Source organism: Myotis daubentonii, chromosome 16 (assembly GCF_963259705.1).
Source record: "Myotis daubentonii chromosome 16, mMyoDau2.1, whole genome shotgun sequence".
Classification (NCBI taxonomy): Eukaryota; Metazoa; Chordata; class Mammalia; order Chiroptera; family Vespertilionidae; genus Myotis; species Myotis daubentonii.
Genome location: NC_081855.1, coordinates 44,412,776 through 44,433,607, shown reverse-complemented (window position 1 = coordinate 44,433,607; position 20,832 = coordinate 44,412,776). Strand labels below are relative to the sequence as shown.

General features: G+C 39.4%; 1 protein-coding gene and 1 pseudogene across 7 annotated transcripts in view; one reads left to right on the top strand and one right to left on the bottom strand.

The window, feature by feature from the left end:
• Positions 1-20,832, top strand: part of AP2B1 (adaptor related protein complex 2 subunit beta 1) — a 102,820-nt gene that overhangs the window by 35,204 nt on the left and 46,784 nt on the right. For all 7 annotated transcript variants that reach the window (XM_059670509.1, XM_059670508.1, XM_059670506.1 and 4 more), the window contains 4 exons: positions 1,993-2,158; positions 3,986-4,084; positions 6,565-6,824; positions 11,941-12,133. In XM_059670509.1, the coding sequence (XP_059526492.1) occupies positions 1,993-2,158; positions 3,986-4,084; positions 6,565-6,824; positions 11,941-12,133 (718 nt within the window). The remainder of the gene's footprint in view (positions 1-1,992; positions 2,159-3,985; positions 4,085-6,564; positions 6,825-11,940; positions 12,134-20,832) is intronic.
• LOC132218793 (cytochrome c oxidase subunit 6B1-like) lies at positions 8,191-8,611 on the bottom strand (annotated as a pseudogene).

Genomic DNA, 20,832 nt, shown 5'->3' with positions numbered 1-20,832 from the left:
CAAAGTTACTATTAAATAGGATACCCATATATTTCAGATTGTCCATGTATAATCCCAGTTTACACCTGTTACCTGGCATAATTAATGATTGTGCCCCCTTTCACTCTCAGAAATGTCTCAGTTTGGATGATTAAATTGTCTGCCTGCCCTACTATAAAAACCAGGAAGGTGACAGCTGGGCTGTTCACTTTGCATGTAACGTAGTACTTTGTGGAAAATTATAGAACAGATAACAGTAAATTACCAGGGTCTCAGGTCTTTTCTGAAGTATTCTTGTTGCTCCCATATATGTAGCTATAAAATCTACATTTTTACCCCACATACTTTTCACATTGAGGCCTCTTAGTTTATGAAGCAAAAATACTTTTTTTAGAATTGATTTTGAAAGCAAGCAATTAAGGAATCTGAAAGAGTGAAATACTAGTAAGACCAGGTTTTGTAAGCATCCTAAATTACATTTTGCTCTAAAGTTATAGAGATATCTTGTGCTGAAACCTCTGGTTGGTTACTAAACATAGTGTTAAATGAAGCAACTTGCAGTAAGTTAGCTTGCTGGTGAACTCAAAATTAGGAGAAATATTTTAGCAAAGTAGTGGTTTATTAAGCATCCTACGTAATAAAAGGGTAATACGCAAATCGACTGAACGGTGGAACGACCGGTTGCTATGACGCGCACTGACCACCAGGGGGCAGACGCTCAGTGCAGGAGCTGCTCCCTGGTGGTTAGTGTGCTCCCATAGGGGGAGCACCGCTCAGCCAGAAGCCAGGCTCACGGGTGGCGAACACAGCAGGGTGGCAGGAGCCTCTCCCACCTCCGTGGCAGTCGGACATCCCCCCAAGGGCTCCTGGACTGTGAGAGGGTCTAGGCCAGGCTGAGGGACCCCCACCAAGTGCACGAATTTTGTGAACCGGGCCTATGGTTTTATGTATATTTTTTAAATTTTGAAAATGGTATTTTGGAAAAAGAACCATAGACTTTTTCCACTCTCCAGAAAAGAGGAATGTTGAGTTTCTAAACTTCTTGATTAAGGGTGGAGATGTATAATCACAATATGATTGATTGGTGGAGAAATGTGTCCATTTCTGATTTGTGTTAGTGAGGGGCTATGACAGTTTAATTTTAAGAAAGAATTATCAAAAACCTGATTTATTCAGTGGAAGTAGAGCAAACAATGAAGTGTATTATTTATTTGTCTACTTCTAATATATTATATAATGTCATTTTGCTGTTTAAAACTACATTAGCCAAGGAGATAGATACGACATGGTAAAAGTGAGAGAGCTATAGACCTATAAAATTAAAAATAAATATTTGAATTGTTTCTTTGGAGAAAAACATCATTAGTGCAGGTACTATGGGAGAAAAGAACATAAAAATCTCTATAAAAAGAGATGTGGATTGCCTGGACAGTGTTGCTCAGTGGTTGAGCATTGACCTATGAACAAAAAAGTCAGGGCACATACCTGGGTTGCAGGCTTGATCCCCAGTAGGGGGCAGCTGATCCATGTTTCTATCTCTATATCCCTCTCCTTCCTCTCTCTCTAAAAATCAATAAAAACATTTTTTTAAAGACAGATGTGGATTAAGGGACAAAATTACTGTTTCTAGTCTGGATGCTGTTATCTAACTCCATTTTCCTAATAGTGGAGTGGAATTTGTTCATCTACTATGAAGGCAAAATGGAATAATAGATAGGAAAATTCTCTGATCATGTAGGAAAGATTTTTAGAAATATACCGTAGTGGTATTACCTAATACCACAGGTTAATTTTTCCTTGTGAAAGGAATATTTGATGAGCTTTTATAAGCATTTATGGTCTATTTATTAAATATAATTGAAAGAAAATTTAATACATGTGTAATCCTGTACTAAAAAACCTCTATATTTTGGTGGTTAGGTTTAGAGTACCTTGTCTGACCTTGTCTGTGGGTTTACCTGTAACCTTTGTTGTTAAGTAGAGTTCTCAGTTTTGCCTTCATTGTTGTATCAGGTATGAAAGCATCATTGCCACTCTGTGTGAAAACTTAGATTCGCTGGATGAGCCAGATGCGCGAGCAGCTATGATTTGGATTGTGGGCGAATATGCTGAACGAATTGACAATGCAGATGAATTACTAGAGAGCTTCCTGGAGGGTTTTCATGATGAGAGCACCCAGGTAAGTTTCCATCTGTTTCCTATGTCATAGATCTTCTGGGGAAGATTTTAGGGAAAGTAAATGTTCAGTAGTTTCATGTGAGAGAGGTTTATATATATACTTTTCTCCCAAAGGGTCGAGTTATTTTAGTTGTGCTGATTTCTGGTGGAACCAAAACAACTTAACTTAGACCAGTGGTCCTCAAACTTCATGAGCCTCAGAAATACCTGGAAAACTTGTTAAAGCATAGGTTGATGGGCCTCTATCCCTAGAATTTCTGACTCAGTAGGTCCGAGATGGGCCTAATAAGCGTTTTCCTTTCTTACAAGGCTCAGTGTGGCGGTGATGGTGGAGGTGGTGGTGGTGGTGCTGCTGCTGCTGCTCTAGAACCACACTTTGACAACTACTGGCTTAGAGCAGTAGTTACCACTTTTTCATTTTCTGCCACCCAAAGATGATTACCCATTCCTGTTAGTAATTGTTAACAGCTTATTATAGTGGGTGTTTTCACCTGGGACTTGCGTAAGGGCTGGCATGTGCAATTTGAAAAGATTTTCTGTGTATGGTTGGATTCCTTTCCACTTTATCTCTCCTGTACCAAAAGTGAGAGACCTGAACTTAGGGCCGAAGCCCAAAGAAGCAGATAAATTATTAAATCCTTCCCCCCTAGCATTTGCACTCACTGCAATTTAAAGTTTATGTAAGTAATCCACTAGTATTTTTATTTTTAATTTTAATTTAATTTTATTTTTTAAGAGAGAGAGGCAGGGAGGGAGAGGAAAGAGAGAAACATTAATGTAAGAGAGACACATCAATTGGTTGCCTCCTGCACATGCCCCAACCTGGGCTGGGGTCCAAGCCTGTAACCGAGATATGTGCACTTGACTGGGAACCCTTTGGTGTGCAGGCTGACACTCTAATCACTGAGCAGAACTGGCCAGGGCCACCAGTGTTTGTAATAGGCCTTTACGAGGAACACATATAAGCCAGTAGCTTTGTGGTTCAGCATCCCACTCTTAATTGGCTGTGATCTGGCATAATTCTACTGTCTCTGCTTTTGCCCCAGTATGACAGATGATTCCCTAGTTCTCCCAAAGTTGTAGCTTTTTCTTTCTCCCCGTTTTTATTTTATTTATTATTATTATTATTATTCATCTTTGTTGTTGAAAGTATTACGTATGTCCTTTCTTTCCCCCTATTTGACCCCCATAACCTTCCCCAGCCCCCCGCCCCTTCACCACCCTATTGTCTGTGTCCATGGGTTATGTATATATGCATCAATATTGTAGCTCTTGGTGGAAGTAAATAATAAAGGACTGGGTCAGGAACCAGTTTTATTATCATCACAATGTTAGCATGTGCTTTCAGAAATATAGGTAATTATCTGGGTCAGAAACAGATAAGTAATTTTTAAAAATATATATTTTATTGATTTTTTACATAGAGGAAGGGAGAGGGATAGAGAGTTAGAAACATCGATGAGAGAAAAACATCGATCATCTGCCTCCTGCACGCCCCCTACTGGGGATGTGCCCGCAAACGAGGTACATGCCCTTGACCGGAATCGAACCTGGGACCCTTCAGTCCGCAGGTCGACGTTTTATCCACTGAGCCACACCGGTTAGGGCCAGATAAGCAATTTTGATGCCAAAAAATGCAATTTGGAAATAGTAGTCTATTGAGTTTTCAGTTGATGGATACCTTTGACTGCTATTGTTGATATTGGCTCAGTTTTAATCTTTGTCTCTTAATCAAAATCAGAAAGACCCCATAGTAATTCATTTTGGAAATGATGCTATGAATAATGCTAATGTCTTTCACTTTATCTATTAAATTATGTCTGCTTAGGTGCAGCTCACTCTGCTTACTGCCATAGTGAAGCTGTTTCTCAAGAAACCATCAGAAACACAGGAGCTGGTACAGCAGGTCTTGAGTTTGGCAACACAGGTAAGAAATCTGGAAAAGGCGTGGGGTTGATTTTAAATGTATGAAACTCCCCATTTGTGGAGGTTTTAATTGGAAAGGTTCACCAGTCTTTAGATCTGGTGAAATATAAAAATAGTGACTCTTATGTACAGGGTTGGGCAAAAATAGGTTTACAGTAATACTAGTACAGTTGTTTGCATGGAAAAAGACATGCAGGTTATGATTATTACAATAGCTTTATTAACTCTGTGTTTCGCATACCCACAACTGTAAATCTACTGTTGCCCACCCCATACTGATACCATCATCCTGTAGTAAGTGTTGTCCTGGAAGCTATCCTATGTGGATCTGTTGTTGTCAAAGTCATTGTTCATTTCATTATGTTTTCTTCTTTATGAGGCTCCATCAAACAAATTCCTAACCAGTTTTAGATTTTCCTATGCATTGGTGTGTAGTTACCTGACCCTCTAAATTACTTACCTGACTAGATTTCTTTTTTATATCAGTTGTTCAAAACCTTAGAATCAAATGTAAGGATCTCCTGTAGAAAATGTGTAGGTCATTGTGGCATACATTTATCTTCCTAATTTACGTTCTCTAGCCTTAAATGCATTTTCGTAAACTTCATTAAATTTCTTTGTAGAACAGGGCAGGGTATAAATAAACCATAACAACAATCATTTATATAGTGATTACTACTATGTACCAGGAATTCTAGTAAGCACTTGACATGCTAGCTCAATCTCAATACTGCTACTACTCTATTTTATAGATGAGGAAACTGAGACAGATAGGCCTAGTTAGTATGGGGTGGAGCTAGGACTCAAATCAAGGTAGCCTGGTTCCAGAGTCTTTGACCTTATCCACTGTGTTATGCTGCTTTTCTGGTCTGAAAGTTAAGAATGACTTTGAGAATACCCATTCCCTGCTTTCTCGGCCAGAAACACTATTGTGTATAAGCCAACATGTGTAAGTGACCTTAATAATTTTCAGATCATTGTGGATAATTATTTCATATTTGGCTATAAATAATTATTAAGCAGTTTCTCTGAACTTGCCTTTTCTGTCCAATTAATGGTATCTGAGTAGTTAGCATAAAAGGACAACCACATTTATATAACTCTTTTCTACTGGAAGTTGGTATATTTTTCTCAAGTTTGTGAAATAAGAACCCAATATTTATGGCTGGTAAGTACCAACAATATATGACTAAGAAAAACCACTTAAAACTATGTAGTCAAAACCACCTGGATCATTGCTGGTGTTGAGCTAAATTACATGTGCTTTAGGTGGCTAAATAATGAACCTGTTCATCTTATAAACTCATGTGGAAGCCCTCAAATTGGCCTAGTATAAAGAAACTATTTTTGTATGTGAGTTTTAAATACAAAAATTGAAACAAGGACTTATTGTTGCATTTTAATAACATGATGCCACTGGAACAACTTGTGTATAAATAAATGCCACCATATAGACTTAACTCTCAGAGGTACATACCAGGATATTTATTGCCACTTTTTAATGATCACAAACATAGATGATAGATAGATAGATAGATAGATAGGTAGATAGGTAGATAGGCAACAATCTAAATGTCCATTAGAAGGGCACCAGTAAGTAATAATGAGTGCTGCATATACAGTGGCAGACTACAACTGTATGTGCCAATGTGGAAAGCAGCTTGCAGAACAGTATATATAGTATGAAACTGGTGTTGTATAAAATAAATATGCGAATGTGTGGGAGCTGTCTGGAAAGATAAATAACACACTGTTAACATGGCTATTTTGGGGATGGGGAGTTAATGGTGGGGAAGGGCCAGATGATTGGAGAGACTTATTTTTATATTATACACTTCTAAATCATGATGTGGCATTGATAAAACGTTTTTTTAGTGATGAGCATGTAGAAATTGTTTTAAAACTACCACAGAAAAACAAGACCATTAAGTTTCAAGTGTCACCATGTGTTCTCTTTAACAGTTTTTTTTTATTATTATTTAGAAAATAGTCACATCTCATACTAAATTGTAATAATTAGTACCCTGTGAGCTCATTAAAGTCAGACACTGTTGTTTGTTATCTCTATTTCCAGGGTCTAAACAGTGTCTCCATAGGAGATACTTAAATATTTGAGTGAAGAAAGAAGGTGTGGGTACAATATATAAGATGTATTTCATGAATAATTCTAATATTTATAGCAGTTAAAAAACATTTTTATCTCCCAAAGCCATTACATCAATTAATTTTTACTAGATTAAACTTTATTTTGCTTTTCCCAACTTGGCTTTGAATTTTAAGAGTAACCCATCTCAATTTATGTTTAGATTCGTTGAAACATAGAGTTAATAGAATGATGACTATTAAAACTATATTGAGTCTAAGTTGAGTCTTAAGAGCCACAGTGTATAAGTCACTACAGCACTGCCTTGATAATAAATCCAGCAGTTTGGGTTTCTGAACAGCTTCATTTAAACCTCCTTGCCTTTCTCTTTTCATTAGGATTCTGATAATCCTGACCTTCGAGATAGGGGCTATATTTATTGGCGGCTTCTCTCAACTGACCCTGTCACAGCCAAAGAAGTAGTCTTGTCTGAGAAGCCACTGATCTCTGAGGAGACAGATCTCATTGAGCCAACTCTTCTGGATGAGCTAATCTGCCACATTGGTTCTTTGGCCTCTGTGTACCACAAGCCTCCCAATGCTTTTGTGGAAGGAAGTCACGGAATCCATCGCAAACACTTGCCAATACATCATGGGAGGTGAGCAGGTGAAATGGATTTGAGTGTGAAATGTCCCTTTGCTTAGACAGAGTTGGTCTTCCTCATGCTTTTATACCTAGTCGGTTTGCAAATTGGACAGCAAACCTCTACTATACTGCCCTGGGGGCTCTGTCTGAATAGCAGTGACCACACATGCACACAGTGGGTGAAAGACCACAGAATGGATGAAAGACCCCTTTCTTCTAATCTGGGAGTTGATAATAGTATGGTTTAGAAAATTATGAAGATCTTCTAAACTAATAAAGTTTGAAAGTTGCTTAAGTCTCAGTAAACTGAGACTAGAAATCTTGCCAGAGTTGAAAACTTGGGGGGGGGGAAGCCTACATGCACACTTAGCTATCTTTTTTTTTTTTTTTAAATATATTTTATTGATTTTTTACAGAGAGGAAGGGAGAGAGATAGAGAGTTAGAAACATCGATGAGAGAGAAACATCGATCAGCTGCCTCCTGCACATCTCCCACTGGGGATATGCCCGCAACCCAGGTACATGCCCTTGACCGGAATCGAACCTGGGACCCTTCAGTCCGCAGGCTCTATCCACTGAGCCAAACCGGTTTCGGCTCTTTTTTTTTTTTAATAACATTTTTTTTTTTTTATTGATTTCAGAGAGGAAGAGAGAGGGACAGATAGAAACATCGATGATTAGAGAGAATCATTGATCAGCTGCCTCTTGCGTGACCCACACTGGGGATCAAACCCGCAAACTGGGCATACACCCTGACTGGAAATCAAACTGTGACCTCCTGGTTCACTGGTCAACGCTCAACCACTGAGACACACCAGCTGGGCATATATGTGTTTTTATTATACTATTTTCATTACCTAAGAAAAGTTTTAAAAAATTATCCGACAATTGAGGGAACATACACATAAACTTCAGCATATACAGGCACTTAAGGGTATTTCTTTTTTTTTCTTTCTTTTTTTTTAATATATTTTATTGATTTTTTTACAGAGAGGAAAGGAGAGAGATAGAGAGTTAGAAACATCGATGAGAGAGAAACATCGATCAGCCGCCTCCTGCACACCCCCCACTGGGGATGTGCCCGCAACCAAGGTACATGCCCTTGACCGGAATCGAACCTGGGACCTTTCAGTCCGCAGGCCGACGCTCTATCCACTGAGCCAAACCGGTCCCGGCAAGGCTATTTCATATAATCATTCATTCTATTGTCTGGCACAGAAAAGGTGGTCAAATTTTGATAAAACAAAAATTAAAAACAAAAGAAAATAAAAAAATACTCACTCTGAAGCCCCTCTTACTGGTCCAGGTACTATTTCCAACCCAGGTTCTTGCCCAGTAATCCAGCTCTTTTACACATACACAGTCTTACATTTTTCCAACAAGTATTTATTATCAGTTAAGCCATGATTCAGGATTCTAGGGTGGGATGTACCTAGGCCCCCCTTCACTTTCCTGGGAGAAGGATGGAGGATGCCTGGTTCAGATCTTCCCAGGAGACGTGCCTTCTGTCCGGCAGTTCATCCCAGGCTGAAACCCAGGATATGGGGCACAAGGACTTGTACACACGCCGGTACCATTCACACATGGAGACATCACCCTGTTTAGCAGTCATTGCCTTCTCACGGTGGTGGAAGTCCAGGTAGTTCTGCCAACAGTTCCTGGTCTGGTTCTGGTTGGGGAAGTGGCTGTCAAAAGGAGCAGTCCAATAGTTCTTGATTTTGGTCTGGATGTCTTCTGTCATATTGCTGACTCCTAAAGACGCCCCTGAAGCCGCTCGCAGCTCAGTGTGACTTCAGCAAAGAGCCACACTTAGCTATCTTTATCCTTTACTGTAACTTTGGTTGAAGCTTATGGATAATGGTAGCAAATACATCTTCTCTTGTGCTGTAAAGCTGTTATTGAAATAATATTTGCAGGATTATTTTATAAAAGCAACCTGGATTCTGTATAGACACAGTTTTTTAGTTACCTGTTCCTTTTTTTTTAATATATTTTTTATTGATTAAGAGATTACATATGTGTTACCTGTTCCTTTTTTAACAAATTGTCTCAGTAAGAAATTTTATTGTGAACAAGCTTTCAGGTAGCATGGAACTCTTGCTTTTTAGCTATCTTACAATTTTCATTTGGGAGGAGCAGCACTTTAATAAGCTCTTATAATGGGTGTGTTATAATCGTTTCAGAATCTCCTTCCTTCATTAATCATAATAAACCTTAAATCTAAGTAGAATTTGATCCCAGAGTATTTGGAGTAGTTTTCCTTCCGTACCGTTGTCTGATATATATTGCTGTTTAAGTCCGTGAATAGCCAGAATGTAGGATTCATTGCTTTACAAATTAGTGTAGAAAACATTTTGGGCTCCATTTAAACAAAATGGATACAGAAAACAAGAAAAGGGCAATGCCCAAGAAAAATAATTATTAACCTTTCATTAGCCTTTAATTGAGTTCAATCTTCGGTTTAGAAAGTGCTGTGATTTTCACCCATAGGAAACTGTGGCTGCATAAGGATTAAGCTTTGTAATATTTAACATTCTCTAGATATGACCATTTGACATCTAAGTACATCTCCCAGTCTGTGCTTCAAGTTTTGATAATAGATAAGGATTTTCTGTTGTAAGTTGTCTCTATAACAATATTTATATGCCATTTAAATTACCTTTTTTAAAAATATATATATTTTATTGATTTTTTACAGAGAGGAAGGGAAAAGGATAGAGAGTTAGAAACATCAATCAGCTGCCTCTTGCACCCCCCCACTGTGGATGTGCCTGCAACCAAGGTACATGCCCTTGACTGGAATCGAACCTGGGACCTTTCAGTCCGCAGGCCGACGCTCTATCCACTGAGCCAAACCGGTTAGGGCTAAATTACCTTTCTTTTGATAACTTTTGACCCTCAGATGGATGGAGAAAAGTGAAAGGAGTCAAGAAACAAAAACAGCCCTTTCTAAAATACAAAGAAAGAACCAATATTTAAACTGTGCAAAAAGAAACAGTCTCTTACATAAAGTCTTATCTGATTAATAGCCTTTAAGTCTTACCTTCACAATTCCTTATGTGAATCCTTTTTGGATAACTTCTTTTTGGCCATTTGTACTTGTTTTGTGTGTGTTTTTATTTTTGTTTTTTGTTGTTGTTGTTTTGTGTTTTTAAAGGAAACACAAATGCAGAAGTAATTTTTCCTTTGAAATAAATAGGGATGATATATTGCTGCAAATGGCATAGTGCTGACATTACCTAGCAGTCTTCTGCAGCATAAGGATAAGTAATATGCCTTTGACATGCACTACAGTAACTCTAGAAAATCTTACTCTATTTTAAACCTCTAGAAGAGACAGAATAATGTGTTGTCTTTTACTTTGTAGGCATTCTTTATAGAATGACAGCGATTTGTAGGGATTCATTGTATAATTCGGATATAAGTAATTTGTCAGGTAAATGTATTATTGACAAACATTTTCTCCTAGTCTATGGAAATACCTCTCTCATTCTCTTAATGGTGTCATTTGAAGAAGAGATATTCTTAATTTTAATGAAATCCAGTCCATCAAATTTTTTCTTTGATGGTTAGTACTTTTTATGAAACTTTTGTCTACTCCAGGGTCATCAAGACACTCTCCTAGCTCTTCCCATTCACATTTGTGTGATTTATCGCTTTAATTTTTATTTATGTTGTGAGCTGTCAGAGTCAAGGCTCATTTTTTTCCACACAGCTATCTAGTTGACTCAGCACCATTTTATTGAAAAGGTCATTTCCCTCTGTCCAGTCCTTTTAATTACCTATTGGAACTCACCTATTCCTTTTTCTTTATACAGTGTAGTGACAGTAGCAGTTTAGATTACTCTTAACTGATCTGCATGTCCATTCTCCCAACTTCAGTTCATTATACACACAGCTGCTAGAATAATGTTCCTCTAATGTTATTTTTAGTTTTTTGTTCAACAAATAAAAGTGATTCTGCATTGTCTATCATATAAAAAAATTAATTCTCCAGACTAGTTTCAAAGTTACATTTTCCTCATCTTCTCTTCCCCCAAATCTTACTAATCCCAATCTCTGCTCCTGCCAATATAATTTTTTCACCATCCTAAAGTCCAATTGTTCATTTCTGTGCCTTTGCACTAATCATCCCTTCTTTTTTTTTAAATATATTTTTTTGATTTTTTTACAGAGAGGAAGGGAGGGATAGAGAGTTAGAAACATCGATCAGCTGCCTCCTGCACAACCCCCACTGGGGATGTGCCCACAACCAAGGTACATGCCCTTGACTGGAACCGAACCTGGGACCTTTCAGTCCGCAGGCCGACGCTCTATCCACTGAGCCAAACCGGTTACAGCTCATCCCTTCTTTTTTGGAAGATCTCTCCCTGGTAGTTTTTCAGACTATGCTGTTCTTCAAAATCTAGCCATGAAACCATTCTCAGGAGCCTTTAGAGTCAGCCCCACCTAGTTTTGTTTTGTTTCTCATCTGTGTCCTGTCGCATGCAGCCACTCAAATGGTGCTCATTTCTGCTGTTACACAATGTTCATTTCTGCTGATACACATTGAGCGTGCTTTTCCATTATTTTGTGAATGCTGTTTTTTGTTGTTAGAGTGTAAGTTATGTGAGAACAGAAAATACATATTTTTTTTCTTCCCAGAGTTCTCATTATGGTGCTCCCTCATAGAGTAGGTATTCAATATTAAAATTGACCAACTAATCAGGTTATATAGTATATATTTCTTTTCATTTTAGTAACTGTATTTTGATGAAAATAAGAATTGCTGTTATCTCTTCATGTACATCTATCCCATCCCACCCCCTCAATTTTTTTTTAATACATTTTATTGATTTTTCACAGAGAGGAAGAGAGAGGGATAGAGAGCCAGAAACATCGATCAGCTGCCTCCTGCATGTCCCCCACTGGGGATGTGCCCGCAACCAAGGCACATGCTCCTGACTGGAATCGAACCCGGGAGCCCTGAGTCCACAGGCCGACGCTCTATCCACTGAGCCAAACCGGTTCTGGCACACACACCCCCCCCCCTAATTTTTTACATACCTGACATTCACTTGTTGCCATGTTATTACGTCCCAGGTGAAACTGACTTTTCTCTTTTCCCTTCTTTGTATGTGTGTCTACAGCACTGATGCAGGTGACAGCCCTGTTGGCACCGCCACTGCCACCAACCTGGAACAGACTCAGGTTATTCCCTCTCAAGGTGACCTTCTAGGGGACCTTTTAAACCTTGATCTCGGTCCACCAGTCAATGTGCCACAGGTATCCTCCATGCAGGTGGGAGCAGTGGATCTCTTGGGAGGAGGACTAGATAGTCTGGTAAGCATCTTTCTTCCTTCTTTCTCTTGGTTGTTTTTCATTCTTGATATGCTAAAGAACTTTAAATTATTTGGCTTTTTAGAACTAGATCTTTCCTTGATAAGCAGAGCACTGCCCTCTGATAAAGGACAGAATTATTTATCTTTAGCGAATTAATGACTGTCCATCAGTGGTATGGGGTATGTCTACAAGTGTACAGGGTTACTTTGTTGTCCTGCCTCTAAATAGAACCTTTGATGTTAACCAGCCTATTCAGCAATCTTAATGTTTAGTGTTCTTTCCAGAGCTCATTAGTGCTCCTGCTGCTTAACTCTGGATAGCCTCTGTAATTCCCCTTTTCACCTGAATAGCATTTAAATGACCTCATAGAGATCATCCTCTTTTGAGGCTTTCTAACCTTGGCCTTTTTAATATTTTACTGGCTTATGGCCTATCTAACTCTAAAAGATTTTGAGGCAGCCATTTGTATTAAAAACATACCTTTATTACAGTTGGGAAATACTGCTTAATTATTCTTCCTCTCCTCCTGCTCCCACCCCGTCATACCTCCAATTTAATTAGCTTCCAGGATTCTAAAACTAAAAGGCTCCAAAGTCCAGAGTATCTGAATATGTGCCACCAATGGGAACCAAAATTAGTTTTTGTTGCTGTAGAAGATAAATGAGAAATATTAAAGATGACCTTCCATTTGTGTAGAAGGCCAGAAAAAAACCAGGTCTCATCGCATGGCTCCCTGCAAACTAGATACTTAACTGTGATGGGATTAGATGGGCTCTTTTAGCTAAACAGCTGCAAATAAGATGTTTGTCAACCTAATGACTAGAAAGGTACCCAACAAACTGATTTATTTAACATCAGAAATTAGAAGGCAGATGCCATGATTGAAAATGTATATTCTGAGATTACATAAACAAAACAACCTTATTTTTCACTACATATACCAGCATTTTCTCTTCTACTTCATGAGCAGTATTCTATCCTGCATTCATGTCCTCCACTACAGGTACATTTACTTTTTGGCAGGCAGAGAATCTAAGAAAATAGGGTTATAGTCATATCTCTGTGGGTTGTGCATTTTACTAATGGGAAGTCCTGCTTTCAGAGTCTACACTGACCAAGCTCTGGACTCCAGCTATAGTGACATAAATGAGCACTCCTGTAGTGTTTTGGAGGGAGATAAGTGTGATATAAGTGTTTGCTTTTCGTATTCATGTCTTCAGTGGCTGTAGTTGACCGATGATATAAGAACAGTAGTTTCCTCAGATGATTATTCTGCAATGCTGTATAGCCTCCTTAGAGACTCAGGAGACTGAAAAATGAATATTGAAATATTCATGGTGACTTCCAGAAATCCCTTATAAACATTGAAATAGCTTTTCCTATTCTGTTGATGTATCAACAACAAGTTGAATGTTACATCCTTCTCAAGTTAATGTGTTAACAACCCTAATTATTAATTGTTCTGGTTGCTTATTTTACCTAAGAATGACAAATTAAGTTTGAAAGATGGAGGGGAGAAAGAAGTCCTATGTTTTGATGTTGCCTGTCCCAGAATTTTATGCTCTTGTTTCTTGACCCATTTTAGCATGGAAGGGAAGAGACATGTTACATCTTTTTTTTTTTTTTTTAGTATGTTTTTATTGATTTTTTTAGAGAGAGAAACATTGATTGGCTGCCTCCTGCATGCTCCTTATTGGGGATCCAGCCTGCAATCTGGGCATATGCCCTGACTGGGAATCAAACTGCTGACCTCTTGGTTCATGGGATGATGCTCAATCCACTGATCCACACGGACGGGCTAGATGTGTTACATCGTCTGGCTTTGTATTAGCTCTTATGAACCCCTAAAACCAATGAGGTTTCTCCTTATTTTTACATAGCTATTCAGTCATCTGTTAGAATTCTCACAAGTATTACATTAGATAGAAAAACTGTTAGAACTTCCTTAGATTATAGTAGCCAGCATCACATATGGGCCTTTTTTCTTTTTTTGTAAAGAATATTCTATTAGAGGGTGAGGAGTAAATTGGAGAAACTGATCGGCTGCCTCCCGCACGCCCCACATGGGATCGAGCCCACAACCCAGGCATGTGCCCTGACCTGGAATCAAACCGTGACCATAGGTCGACGCTCAACCACTGAGCCACACTGGTCAGGCAGACTGCCACTTTTAAAATGTTCCTGTGCAAATGACCTAATTTAAGGAGAAAAATAATCCTTAAAATTTTTCACTTAATCTATATACATAGTACCATTTCTTGAGTGAATTGTTGCCTCATAGCAGTGCTTCTCAAACTATAATGAGCACATAAGTCTCTTGGAGATCTCCAAAACAAATTCTAATTTAGTTGGTCTTGGGTGAGGCCTACGAGTCTGCGTTTCTAACAAGCTCCCAGGTTTGTGGACTACATGTTGGGTAGTAAAGACATAGAATATCTGTAACCACTATGAACCACTTCATTTTGCTGTTTGAGCTATACCCGTTGGTAAACCCAGGTGCCTTTTTCTCTTAACTTCAGTAGTAAACACATTTCTGGCTCTTGTAATGCCCCACATTAATTGAGGGAGGACAAGAAACCCTTGCAATTATTTTGTTAAAGGTCTGTCTTTTATTCTCTAGGAAGAATTAGTGTTGCTAGGAGTGATAAAATTTGACCCAGACCACACTTAAAATATGGCCAGGATTAGAGTTATGTGGTTGCCTGGCACTGGGTTATAATAAGCTCAGTGTTCATTTCACAAAGGCTATCAACAAGGCCTCTAGACCAGTGGTCGCCAACCTTTTGGACCTCACGGACCACCAGTGGCCCATGGACCAACCGATTGGCAACCGCTGCTCTAGACTGTGGCTGCTGTTTTTATCATTAGTTCTAACAGAGCCTTACCCATAGAGGTCAGTGGTGTGCTGCAAATGAAGTATGGCAGCTACTAACCTTTGATTTCAAGCATGTGGTTCTCAACTTTAGCTACATAATTAGTACCATATTTAAAAAAAAAATACTGTCAGTGTTTGGGCCCAACCCTAGAACAAATTAAACAGAAGTTCTGGGAGGACCTAAACATTGATGTTTTTAAAAGATACCCAGGTTATTTTAACTTTGCAGCCTAAGTTGAGAAAATTGAGCCATATGAAATTTCAAATGGAGTTAGGTAAAAATACTAAAAGTTGATCTCTTAGCCAAGACAGTAATTTCCACAGAAGAATTATATTCTGGTAATCCTCTTCGGCACCTCCTATAAAAATAAACCTCTCTCGCCCTGACCGGTTTGGCTCAGTGGATAGAGCATCGGCCTGCAGATTGAAAGGTCCCAGGTTCGATTCCGGCCAAGGGCATGTACCTTGGTTGCGGGCACATCCCCAGTAGGAGGTGTGCAAGAGGCAGCTGATCGATGTTTCTCTCTCATCGATGTTTCTAACTCTCTATCCCTCTCTCTTCCTCTCTGTGAAAAATCAATAAAATATATTTAAAAAAAATAAAATAAAATAAACCTCTCTGACTTTACCTTTGTTCTTTCTCCCAGGACATTTTTCCATTGTGATTTGCTTTTAGGTGATACAACCTATCAGAAGTTGACCAAAAGTTGAATTTGACCGATTTAGGTTTAGTTGCTCAGTCCTAAGGTCTTTTCTTACCCTTGTTTACTTTCCATAATTAGAAACTGAAAAGAGTTGGTTTTTTTGTATGTTTTTTTTAGGGGGGGTGGGCGGTGATTAGCTACCCATTTTCTATTCTTGTTTTAAAGCTTGATATTCACTGGAAGATAATGTTATTCTTCTCTTTTCTTTTCCTGGGGGTCCTTCCTTTAGATCTGTTCACCCTCTTTCATTATTGCACTTGTGAAATTTTGAGATTTAGTGAGTTTGACTTTCTGGAATCGTCATTCAGGAAATGCGTTAGTCCCCCTTATCAACGATTTTTTATTTTTCATGGTTGCAGTTACAAGTGGTCGACTGTAGTCCAAATATATTAAATAGAAAATTTTGTAAATAAACAATTCCTAAGTCTTAAATTGTGCACTATTATGAATAACTAGAGGTCTAGTGCACAAATTTGTGCATGGGTGCGGTCTGGCTGGCCTGGCCCCAATTGGGGCCCAATCAGGGCCAGGGAGAGGGGCCGCAGGCAATTGGCTGGCAGGCCCCGCCCCCAATTGGTGTGTGCGGGTGGGGCCAGCCCAGGGGAGCGGCTGTGGGCGGTAGCTGCCCACCTTGCCCCTGATTGGAGTGGGGGAGTGCTGATTGGGGGTAGAGCTGGCTGGGGGAAGGGGCCGTGGGCCAATCGGGGTGGTGGGGGCTGGTCAGGGGTGGGGCCAGCCAGGGGAAGGGGTGGTGGGCCAGCGGGCCCTGCCCCCCAATGGGGGGTGATTGGGGCCAGTGGCCAGGGGGAGGGTCTGCGGGTGATTGGCTGGCTGGCCCTGCCCCTGATTGGTGGTGGGGGGGGCAATGAGGAGGTGGCCAGGGGGGGCCACAGGCATTTGGCTGACCAGCCCCGCCCCCTATGGGGCTGATCTGGGTTGGGGCCGTGACTGGCCAGCCCCACCCTTGATGGGATTGGTTTGCTGGCCGCAGTGGGTGTCATAGCGACTGGTCGTTCCAGCGTTCCAGTCGCTGGCTTTTTATATAGAGAGAGGTGATGAAATCTCATGCTATTCCACCCAGATACAAATTGTTCCTTTGTCCAGTGTAGCCATACTACCTACGTGTTAGTCTCTTAGTAGCCATCTCAATGATCAGGTTGGTTATCGGAGAGAGACTACATTCACGTAACTTTTATTACAGTATATTGTTATAATTATTCTACTTTATTGTTATTGTGAATGTCTTACTGTGTCTAATTTATAAATTAAACTTTATCATAGAATGTATTATAGGAAAAAATATTGCATATATAGAGTTTGGCACTATCCACTGTTTCAGGCATCCATTGGGGATTTTGGAATGGATTCCCCTGCAGATAATGGGCGCACTACAGTATTCTCTTTTGCTTGAAGTCTGCAGATAATTTCCTCCTCCTTTTAGTATAAACTTAACTGTTGCCTTGATGTAGAATGAATTCAGGTAATGGAACTTACTCTGTTCTGTATGTAGAGCATGATGGTGTACTATTTAGATGTAGGCTTTCAAAAGTAGTTGCTTGGGGTTTTTTTTGTTCTGTGACTTAAAAGCTGTGTATGTATCTTTTGAGGCCTCTGATACTGAATCTAAGAAACTGCTCATCTAGGTTATTTTTTCACAGGGCATATCTTTCTGGTTTGTAGTGTGGGAGGTGACCCGATGCCCATGTATATAATTCTTGCATACATGTAATAAAGATCACCATGTGGAATAAGTCTGATATCTCGGAGGATCACTAAAGTAGTCATTTCATCTCAATTATTTGCTGCCTTCACTTTCAGACGTCAGCAGAGGCCTTGGCTAAATTATAACCTTTTGTTCATCCAAGGTGCTGTGTATTATTCTACTTAGAAAAATGGTGCTATTGTACATCAAAAATGGAAAGGAAGCATTATCCAGAGAGCCTTTTATGCTGACAAAGGGTTTCCTGCCAGGGGAATGTGCTCTCAGTGTGCCTAGCTGGAATGGAGTGGAATAGAGGAGAAACTGCCTTTTCCTGACTTCACTGCATGTTTTTTAAAACCTCCTCTGTTTCTTATTTTTCTTTTTTCTTTTTTTGTTAATTCTCACATGAAGATATTTTTTCCATTGGTTTTTAGAGAGAGTGGAAGAGAGGGGGAGAGAGAGAAACATCCGTGTGACAAAGACACATAGATTGGTTGCTTCTCACATGCACCAACCAGGGCGGGGGGGAGGCAGGTATCGGACCTGCAACCCAGGTATGTGCCCATGACCAGGAATTGAACCTGTGACCCTCTGGTGCACAGGACAATGCTCTAACCACTGAGAATACCAGCCAGGCCCAGTTTTGCATTTTTATATTTCTTCCTCTAGAATAGATTTGTAGCAATTTCAGAGCTTATTTTAGAGTTTAGTGTTGTGGAGAGATGTTTGTAAATTGTGGCCCACTTTTGCCTGGTAAATTCTTCAGTGTGACTTCTATAACCACTAATTTTTATTTTTTTAATTAGTGCATGTATCTAGTCAAGGTTGGTCTCTGGCAGTCAAGAGAATAATTACCAATTATTGAGTGTCTATGTCTGTGCCAGTCCCTGTGTTAGAACTTTTATCATTTCTTATCCTCAAAATAACCCTGCAAAGTAATTAGTATTGAACTTCATTTTATAGAAAACTGGAGGTCACATAGCAAATAAGTCTTTTATTTTTCTTTCTTTCTTTTTAATAACTCTTTATTGTTGAAAGTATTATATATGCCCCCTTTTTTCCCCCATTGATCCCCCCCCCCCAGCCCACACCCCCACCCCCGCCCAGGCCCTCACTGACCCATTGTCTGTATCCGTGGGCCATGCATATATGCATGCAAGGTCCTTGGTTGGTTCTCCCCTCCCCCACCTTCTCTCTGAGATTCCGCACTCTGTTCCATGCTTCCATGTCTCTGGGTTCATTCTGTTCTTCAGTTTATTTTGTTCCTTAGATTCCACATGTGTGTTCAATCATGTGATACTTGTCTTTCTCTGATTGACTTATCTCACTTAGCATATACTCTCTAGGTCTCTCCATGCTGTCTCAAAGGGTAAGAGATTCTTCTTTTTTACTGCTGCATAGTATTCCATTGTATAAATGTACCACAGCTTTTGTATCCACTCATCTACTGATGGGCACTTGTGCTGTTTCCAGATCTTAGCTATAGTAAATTTTGCTGCTATGAACATAGGGTGCATACATTCTTTCTGATTGGTATTTTAGGAGTCTTGGGCCAGCAGTTGCCAACCTTTCGGACCTCACAGACCACCGGTTGGCAACCCCTGTCTTAGACTATATTACTGGAAGTGGGATTATTGGGTCAAATGGCAGTTCCATCTTTATTTTTTTGAGGAGATTCCATACTATTTTGCATGCAAATAAGTCTTAACACATTGTGGACGGGTCACGAGAATTCTTGCTTCGTATTACACAGTGTTTTACAAAGTATCGTACTTTAAAAAGATATTATTAGCTTGTAAGAACATGTAATAAATAACTTCAAAATGCAATGGGTATTTAATTTTAAAGTGTGCCTTTAACATTTATGTAAAAGGTTTTTTGTACTTGTTTAATAGAAACTTATCTGGCCACTGGGTAAAGCTAGCAATAAAACTACTGGTCCGCAGTGTGTTAAGTGTTGGGATTTGAACACTTAACTTTTTCAAAACATCAGAGTTTATCAGTATATCCTTTCTACTATCCTGTGATTGTTCCAATTTATTTGTTATTGTCATCTTCTGGAATAGAATCTAGTCTTACTTACCTTTGGTCCTTCTCAAACTGGGGTACACAATCTCTGGAGTACACAGAATAGTGTAGGGTGCATCTGAAGCTGCAGAATAAACTTGGCTCATTGTCTTGCAATGTCATTTTTACTTGATGGTAAGTAATGTAAACATAGACTAAATACTGATGTGTTAAGGCAGTGTGAATGTTTAAGATAAAACACAAGGTTTGTTTGCCCTAGGCCTCTCTGTGCCCTGGGTGTATGAGTTTGGGTTAGTATGCCACTAGGAGGCACATGAAAGTTAAAGAAGGACTGTAGAAGTATATTTATTCATAGAAAGAGGGACTGGATAAGTTTATATATCTGTCTTGCAGCAAAAGGAACAAGATTGTTCATCTTACTCTCTTTTAAGTAGAGCCACAAAATCACATCGATGACTTGTGATATAAAGCACTAGTACTTTCAGGGCAAATAAATGATGTGCAGGACATTCTTCTGCTGAAAACTGGCTGTCAAAACTACTCGGACAATATGTTTCCTCTCTAGAAAGGGCTTTGGCCTTGTGTGGGGGTGTCATCCCCCTCCCCAATTGGTTCTGTTCATGTGTGTTGGCAAGATTGATGCATACATGATGCTTTAGATCAGTTGATGAAACAATTTTGTCTGCCTTCTGTTGATTTTGTGATAATTTTCTCCAGTAAAATGATTCATTTCAAAAATTTCTCCCTAAGAAATAGTATTGCAATAGCCCTGTTTACCTGGTTAGTAGGACACTCACTCACTCAATAAATATCCTATGACAGGCTCTATTCTATGTACTGCAACTATAGTTGTGATGAGTCCTTATAAGCTTATATTCTAGTGGGAGGCAGACAGATGACAAATATACAGGGTGCGGCAAAAGTAGATTTACAGTTGTTCATATGGAAAATAATACGATAACTAATAAAAAAAAACATAAGAATAAACTGTATTTCACGTACTTTTGCCTCACCCTGTATGGTCAGGTAGTGAGTACTGCAAAGGAAAATGAGATGTAGAGCTTCTCTTGGGGATTTTTACCATATTCAACGTGAAATTGTCTGACTTAAGAAATGGGTAGTGGCCATTCTAAGGACTTTTTGTCACATTCTGTTCTCTGTTCCATCTCAAGAAGTAATCTGTTAATAAAAGCCATATATGACAGGCCCACAGCCAACATCATACTCAATGGACAAAAACTAACACCATTTCCGCTAAGAACAGGAACAAGACAGGGAAGCCCACTCTCACCACTCCTGTTCAACATAGTACTGGAAGTATTTGCCATCGCAATTAGGCAAGAAGAAGAAATAAAAGGCATCCAAATTGGAAAAGAGGAAGTAAAACTGC